At 45.8% G+C, this 8,648-nt stretch overlaps 1 protein-coding gene across 1 annotated transcript in view; it reads left to right on the forward strand.

The window, feature by feature from the left end:
* lhx4 (LIM homeobox 4) overlaps positions 1-7,527 on the forward strand; it is a 16,121-nt gene extending 8,594 nt beyond the window's left edge. The window contains 5 exon segments of the mRNA XM_034077503.1: positions 700-902; positions 2,426-2,580; positions 3,646-3,817; positions 7,141-7,390; positions 7,392-7,527. Of these exon segments, the coding sequence (XP_033933394.1) occupies positions 700-902; positions 2,426-2,580; positions 3,646-3,817; positions 7,141-7,390; positions 7,392-7,527 (916 nt within the window).
* Positions 7,528-8,648: the final 1,121 nt, after the last annotated feature.

Here is an 8,648-nt window from a genome sequence, read left to right on the forward strand (position 1 = left end):
TATCAGTCCTCCGGAGGAGACGAGCAATATGTAGCTCTGACTCTGTGCCATCAGTCCTCCGGAGGAGACGAGCAATATGTAGCTCTGACTCTGTGCCTTCAGTCCTCCGGAGGAGACGAGCAATATGTAGCTCTGACTCTGTGCCTTCAGTCCTCCGGAGGAGATGAGCAATATGTAGCTCTGACTCTGTGCCATCAGTCCTCCGGAGGAGACGAGCAATATGTAGCTCTGACTCTGTGCCATCAGTCCTCCGGAGGAGACGAGCAATATGTAGCTCTGACTCTGTGCCTTCAGTCCTCCGGAGGAGACGAGCAATATGTAGCTCTGACTCTGTGCCTTCAGTCCTCCGGAGGAGATGAGCAATACCTGTCTGGCAGCAGGAGACATTTCATCAGGTCGGTGTCGCTAACACCACCGGCCTGTAAAGTGAAGCAGGTGGAGGAAGTACTCAGATCGTGTACTTGAGTACAAGTAGAAGTACTCAGATCGTGTACTTGAGTACAAGTAGAAGTACTCAGATACAGCTCCCAACGGACTGGGAGCGGAATGTTCGGGGCGATCGTGGATTAAAATGTATTGTAGGTACGAAGGTGCTTCCTTCCTTCGTTACGTAGCACACTGCGAGCAGAGGAAGGGTGTCAGCCTCAGGTCTTGATGTGCATGCTCTAAAGTCACTCTCTTCCCTTGCTCTCCCTGCAGGCGGTTTGGAACAAAGTGTGCGTCGTGCCAGCAGGGCATCCCGCCCACGCAGGTGGTGAGGAAGGCGCAGGACTTCGTGTACCACCTGCACTGCTTCGCCTGCATCATGTGCTCCAGGCAGCTGGCCACCGGGGACGAGTTCTACCTGATGGAGGACGGGAGGCTGGTCTGCAAGGTGGACTACGAGACCGCCAAACAGAACGGTAAGGGACCTGTACGGAGAAGTGTTCTAGACTCTGTCGGTTCCTCAGAAGATACCAGTCCTTCGTCGTAGATATTAGACGGTAACAGACGCACACAGTTTGCACACACAGACCGACCGACTGACACGTCCACGTCCTGCACAATAGCTATCGCTGTGTGCATTCACGAGGTGACGAAGATCCATCCATCTAAATAAAACAAGTTAATAATAAAATAATATTTAAAATAAGTTATTCAATGGGAACAAATTGTATGGAGTGTGTGTTCTGGGTGTGTGTGTGTGTGTGTGTGTGTGTGTGTGTGTGTGTGTGTGTGTGTGTGTGTGTGTGTGTGTGTGTGTGTGTGTTCTGGGTGTGTGCGTGTGTGTGTGTGTGTGTGTGTGGTGTGTGTGTTCTGGGTGTGTGTGTGTAGGTGTGTGTGTATGCGTGTGTGTGTATATGTGTGTGTAGGTGTGTGTGTAGGTGTGTGTGTATGCGTGTCTGTGTATATGTGTGTGCGTGTAGATGTGTGTATGTGTGTGTGTGTGTTCTGGGTGTGTGTGTTTATGCATGTGTAGGTGTGTGTGTATGTGTGCGTGTGTGTGTAGGTGTGTGTGTAGGTGTGTATTTGTCTATGCGTGTGTGTGTATATGTGTGTAGGTGTGTGTATGTGTGTGTGTGTGTGTGTGCGTGTGTGTGTGTGTGTGCGTGTGTGTGTGTGTGTATGGATGTGTAGGTCTGTGGTAAATGTGTGTATGTGTGTGTGTGTGTGTGTGTGGTGTGTGTGTGGGTGCGCGTGTGTGTGTGTGTGTGTGTAGGTGTGTGTGTGTGTGTGTGTGTGTGCGTGTGTGTAGGTGTGTGTGTGCGTGTGTATGTGTATGTGTAGGTGTGTGTGTGTGTGTGTGTGTAGTGTGTGTGTAGGTGTGTGTATGTGTGTGTATGAGGTGGGTGTGTGTGTGTGTGCGTGTGTGTGTTTGTGTGCGTGTGTGTAGGTGTGTGTGTGCGTGTATATGTGTATGTGTAGGTGTGTGTGTGTGTGTGTGTGGGTGGGTGTGTAGGTGTGTGGTGTGTGTATGTGTGTGTATGTATGTGTGTGCGTGTGTGTGTGTGTGTGTGTGTGTGTGTGGTGTGTGTGTGTGTTGTGTGTGCGTGAGTGTGTGTGTGTGTGTGTGTGTGTATATGCGTGTTGTGTGTGTGTGTGTGTGTGTGTGTATATATGCGTGTGTGTGTGTGTGTGTGTGTGTCTGTGTGTGTGTGTGTGTGTGTGTGTGTGTGTGTGTGTGTGTGTGTGTGTGTGTGTGTGTGTGTGTGTGTGTGTGTGTGTGTGTGTGTGTGTGCTGTCTCCGTTGAGACTGCCATGCATTGATTGATTATGTAAAGTGAAGCTGTTATGAGGCGGTGAGGATTGATGTCTCTGCCGGGGGACTTGGACAGACGCACCAGGACAGTAATACACTGCTGTACACCAATGCCCACTTCATCTAGCATGCTCAGGCAGAGTGTGTGAGAGGAAGCCACTCACACGTGTAATGGTGTGTGTTCAGATGATTCAGAGGCGGGGACCAAGAGGCCGAGGACCACCATCACCGCCAAGCAGCTGGAGACCCTGAAGAGTGCTTACAAGAACTCCCCAAAACCTGCGCGTCACGTGCGGGAGCAGCTGTCCTCGGAGACGGGGCTGGACATGAGGGTGGTGCAGGTAAGAGAATACCTATGCTCTCTGACATGTTTAACTCTACACACACTTGGTCTGTGTCCTCAGAATATGTCCTTACTATAAGACCTAATAACTTAAAGGGGACCTATCATGCAAAATGTCAGAAAATAAAACCCCTCTCTCTTCCTCCGTACCCAAATCTTTTAAAAACGGGGAACAACGAGCGGATACAGATTCCATCCGTGGTGACATCGACGGACCCACAGAAAGTTGCTATCAGAAACAATGCGTTTTGGACGTCTTTGTTTACATTAGCTAGCCTCGCTAACTCTCAGAGCTAACCTGTGCTGGAGAGCACGTGTTTAAAAAGCAGGAAATAAAAAAAGGAACTCGCCTCGTGATAAACCCGCAAGAGAAAAAGCCTTTGAGCTCCATACTGTGTCAGAGATGATCCTTGATGTGGTTTAGAACAGGATGGCGTTTTATCACAGCAGAATTTAACTTTTATATCCGGTAGAATTCTGATCAGGCATTAGCTCCGCCTCCTCTTTTTTTTTTTTTCAAGCTAAGGACCCAAAATCCGCGTCTCTCTAACAGGGCTTCAAAAGAGGGGTTTGAAAATAAAACTTCACAGACATGTTTTGTAGAATACAATATGTGTTTCAGATATAGCATAGGTCCACTTTAAGAAGTAACAATGCAGTGAGATATGGAGTCTTGTTTTTTGACAATGCATGTTTAAAGGTCCTCTATTATACTATTTCTTTCATGGATACATCATAGTTCTGAGATATAAACAGAACACGCCTCTGAAGGACTTAAAACACGACAGACACTTGATCTGAGTCGTCAGGATGAAGCTGAGAGAGATCCACTCACATCCAGCACCAGACACTTTGCAGCTGCTATGGACACTCTGGCACTAATGGACACTCTCAAAGATATTGAAGTAATTTTGTATATATTGATTGTTGTGTGTTATTTAGGTCTTAATGTGTAGATATGTATAATTGTGTCTTTTGATTGTATATATATATTTGTTTGTTGAAAGGCGCTATATAAATGAACTTGCCTTACCTAAATGTGTATTGTTATTCTCTCCTTCAGGTGTGGTTCCAGAACCGGCGAGCGAAGGAGAAGCGTCTGAAGAAAGACGCAGGGCGACATCGCTGGACTCAGTTTTATAAAAGTGTGAAACGTAACAGAGGGGGAACCAAAGTGGAGAAGGAGAGCTCGGCCGACGACGCAGGGCTGAGCGACAGCGAGCTGAGCTTCAGAGGTACGAGATACTCAGTACTCAGATCCTTTCCTAAGTAAAAGTACAAATACTGAATATACTGTATATCAGTATGTAGTGTCTCTACTTTAAAGAGTCCTCTCCTGCTGATGTTCAGGTGTATATCAGTATGTAGTGTCTCTACTTTAAAGAGTCCTCTCCTGCTGATGTTCAGGTGTATATCAGTATGTAGTGTCTCTACTTTAAAGAGTCCTCTCCTGCTGATGTTCAGGTGTATATCAGTATGTAGTGTCTCTACTTTAAAGAGTCCTCTCCTGCTGATGTTCAGGTGTATATCAGTATGTAGTGTCTCTACTTTAAAGAGTCCTCTCCTGCTGATGTTCAGGTGTATATCAGTATGTAGTGTCTCTACTTTAAAGAGTCCTCTCCTGCTGATGCTCAGGTGTATATCAGTATGTAGAGTCTCTACTTTAAAGAGTCCTCTCCTGCTGATGTTCAGGTGTATATCAGTATGTAGTGTCTCTACTTTAAAGAGTCCTCTCCTGCTGATGTTCAGGTGTATATCAGTATGTAGTGTCTCTACTTTAAAGAGTCCTCTCCTGCTGATGTTCAGGTGTATATCAGTATGTAGCGTCTCTACTTTAAAGAGTCCTCTCCTGCTGATGTTCAGGTGTATATCAGTATGTAGTGTCTCTACTTTAAAGAGTCCTCTCCTGCTGATGTTCAGGTGTATATCAGTATGTAGTGTCTCTACTTTAAAGAGTCCTCTCCTGCTGATGTTCAGGTGTATATCAGTGTGTAGTATCTCTACTTTAAAGAGTCCTCTCCTGCTGATGTTCAGGTGTATATCAGTATATGTAGTGTCTCTACTTTAAAGAGTCCTCTCCTGCTGATGTTCAGGTGTATATCAGCATGTAGTGTCTCTACTTTAAAGAGTCCTCTCCTGCTCCATCTCATCCACATTCCCCGCACACCTCCTGCCTCCGTGATGGAGCTCATTGGAGCGCAGAGAGGCTTCTTAGTGGGATGCAAGCGACAGCTCGGACATCCCGGTGTTATTTAATGTTGCACAACCCGTTTTGGGCGCAGTCGTAAAAGTCTTGGAGCCACTTTTAAAAAGGAAAGGCCCGTTTTTATGAGAAATGAAAACATGGTGACAGAAACTCTATAAAGCACGCGGGGCTCTTAGTCAATTAGAGAGGAAGCGCTCGGTGTTGTTATTGAAGCCACTCGGGGGAGGGATGGAGACGGAGACAAAGATGCTGCTGCCGCCATCGCACACATACAGACCTCCTGGTGCTGAGAGGGAGGAGAGGCTCAGATCAAGCCCTGCCTCCACTTCCTGTGAACCCCAATAACTCCCACCCATAAAAGCACTTAACTGTATTGAAGAATAACAACTATATAATGCTTTTATAGTTGACAGCACTGTTGATGTGTTAAAGTTTTAACACGCCTCGTGCTAAGTGAAGGTGATGATGAGAGGGAGGTGGAGGTAGAAGGAGCTCATCTACAGTTCAGGGAGTGTGGAGGGAACACGGGGATTTGAGCCTCAGCAGACCATTCACATGCACCAACATCTACAGAACACACTACGGCAGCCGTGTCAAACTCAATTTCATCGCGGGCCACATCAGCATTATGGTTGCACTCAAAGGGCCGGTTGTAACTTTAAGACTATATAAAAATACATATATAAATATTTAATATATATAAAATAATGTATACTATTACATTATTGCCTCTGCAGAAGTTATTATGGGATAGGGTAATAACTTCATAATTAACTACACCTGAAAGTCTAGGGCAAATAATTGGAAGGCTCTTCAGGGCTGATGTCACAAAATGTCTTTTAAAAAAAAAAAATCAAATTCTGGAAATGTAAAGAAAAATGAAATTTTGAAGCAAAAAAGTCAAATTCTGAGAAAAAAGTCAAATTCTGAACTAAATTCATATTTGAGATGCATTGTGGGATATGTAGTTTATGGGCAACGTGGTTCTGTAAATCGGCATGTAACCGTATAATAAACGTATAATATTCTTTAAGAGCTCTTGTGGGGCCACATTAAATTAAGTCGCGGGCCGGATTTGGCCCCCGGGCCTTGAGTTTGACACCCCTGCACTACGGGAAAGGGAACCCCCAGAGAGCACAATAGGCACTTTTGCAAATGTTTGACCTGTGATATCAGGACGTCAGAACACTGAAAGTCCGCCTATGTCCACTAAAGGTCTGCTATCATGCACTTTGTGATGTCTTCTCTACATCGCCATGTGTCCCCGGTGTCAGGACACTCACAAAGTAGGACGGCTCGATTATGGCAAAAATCATAATCTCGATTATTTGGGTCAATAATTGATATCACGATTATTAAAAACGATTACTATGAAAACATCCAACAGTATGTTTTTAACAGTTGATTACCCTGAACTTTAAGTATAACTCAACTGAAAAACCGATACAATATTTTTTTTAAAGAAATTTAAATAATTGAAAGAAATAAAATAATCGTTTTATTTCGATTATGTTATTTTCATAATCAAAATCGGAAATCGATTAAAATACGATTAATTGAGCAGCCCTACGGGCGAACATCGGAGCTGATCCAGATTTGCTGCGTCATGACGACATTACTAAAAATGTGGGCGGGCTTTACCGCCACGGGCCAATCAGAAACGTTGCTGTCAGAAACAATGAGACGTGTTCTGGAAGTAATATGGTCTGTGTTTACATTAGCATGCTAGCACTCAGAGCTAACCTGTGCTGGAGAGAGTGTGTGTGAAGAAGCAGGAAGTAAAGAGGAAGTCGCCTCGTGGTAAACCTGAGAGAGAACGAGTTTGAGCTCCGTATGTTTCAGAGAGAATCCTTGATGTGGTTTGGAACAGGATGTGGAGCTCTATGTGGCCCCGTAGCTACTGACCCAGAATCAGCACTTTAGTAACAGGGCTGAAACAGAGGGTTTGAGGCTACAATGGGTGATCTGTTTTTGGTGTTGTCAGTTTCAGTTCCTTCTGTACATTATTCCAAGCAGAAGGGGAAGCATATTTATGTATACATATTTTTAAATAATACAAAATAATAAAAACGTAAAAGGGTTTAAAGTTTGGTACATTGTCGTTGTGTCTGGGGGACACGATGAGCTTTCACATGGAGCTAAATGTTGACCCGTTAATCCCAGTATAAAACCACCAGTAAGTGTTCCATTGGTGCTCTCTATTCACACGTTATATATATATTTGTATTTGGGATTGTGCGAAACGGTATTTCGATCTCTCTGTCTGTACACACAAAGAACGTTTGAAAGATTGACAATAAAGTTGACTTTGAAAAGCTTTTCTAAACTAACTACCTCTCTCCTCTCCCACAGACGACCAGGTGCTCTCGGACCTCGGCCACACCAACGGGCTGTACGGCAGCGTGGGGGACGTGAACAGCGTGGGGGACGTGAACATCGTGGCGCTGAACGGAAACGGTTTCTCGGTGGACGCGGCGGGACAACAGTATCACGATGATATCCGGGCGGGAAGTCCCTACGGCCTGCCGCAGTCCCCCTCCTCCATCACCTCGCTGCCCCTCCACAGCCTGGGCTTCAGCATGGACAGTCTGGTGGCTCAGGGTGGGGGGGGGGCAGGGTCTGAGGGCCATGGGAGGGGGGCCCAACTCAGACCTGTCCACGGGGAGTAGTACAGGATACCCCGACTTCCCCACAAGCCCCGCATCGTGGCTGGACGAGATGGACCATTCCCAGTTTTGAATCTCGGAAAAAAAAACACGGCAGAAACGCTGTGGAATCACCTGGCTTTTTACATTTCCTTCTATCGAGACTGGTTCGTGGAAGAAGTGGATCTCAACACATCCCCAAAATGTTCCCACGTTGCCCTCTTCCGTAAATCGAGATGGACCATCGATCAACCCCCCAAAGACTGTGAGGAGGAAGAAGTGGATCTCAACACTGCTGAAAGTCCAATCTCCACGGAGGACGATTATGGAGGACACGCGGGAACAGATTTGAGATTTGACCGACCCAAAATTCTGACTTTCTCAAACCAACTTTTATTTGACATTCGGTCAAATCCCAACAGTATTTCCCACGTGGCCCGTTTCCTCCTCCGTCCCTCGAGATGGACCATTCCCAGTTTTCAATCTCGGAAAAAACACGGCAGAAAGAAACGGACTCCATCTGGCTTTTTACATTTCCTTCTATCACGGGTTTGTGCTTGTGGGTGGAGAGGAGGAAGGAGTGGATCTGAAATCCAATCTCTACGGGAGAGGATCAGGGAGGAAACATGTTAGAGATTTGACCAGTTCCAAATCCTGATCCCAAACGGGGTTTTAACATTTGGTCACATCCCTAACACGTTCCCATGTGGCCCTTACCCTCTTCCGTAGATCTGAACACTGCTGAAAGTCCAATCTCTACGGAGGACGATGAGGGGGGGACATGTGGGACATTGTTGAGATTTGACCAACTCAAATCAATTCTGACTTTAATCCCAAACTCTTTTTATCTCCCAAAATGTTCCCACGTGGCTCGTATCCTCTTCCGTAAATCGAGATGGACCGTTCCCAGTTTTCAATGTCGGAAAAACTCATTTGGCTTTTCACATTTCCTTCTATCACATTTTTGAGATTTGACCAATTCAAAAAAATTCAGACTTCAATCCCAACAGTCTGACTTTTTTACATTTGCTTACATCGCAACAATACTTCTCCTGTGGCCCTTCTCCCCTTCCGTACATCCCGACACGTGTCATCCACCTTTTGTGTTGTTCTCTCACCCTGAGACTGGTTGGATTATCCCTCACGTGGGCCCTCAGAAGTACAGACCCCCCCCCCCAGATACAATGCAGATCAAAGTCCCCACGAGACCCTGCA

The sequence above is a fragment of the Pseudochaenichthys georgianus genome, unplaced genomic scaffold (assembly GCF_902827115.2).
Source record: "Pseudochaenichthys georgianus unplaced genomic scaffold, fPseGeo1.2 scaffold_1671_arrow_ctg1, whole genome shotgun sequence".
In the NCBI taxonomy this organism is placed as follows: domain Eukaryota; kingdom Metazoa; phylum Chordata; class Actinopteri; order Perciformes; family Channichthyidae; genus Pseudochaenichthys; species Pseudochaenichthys georgianus.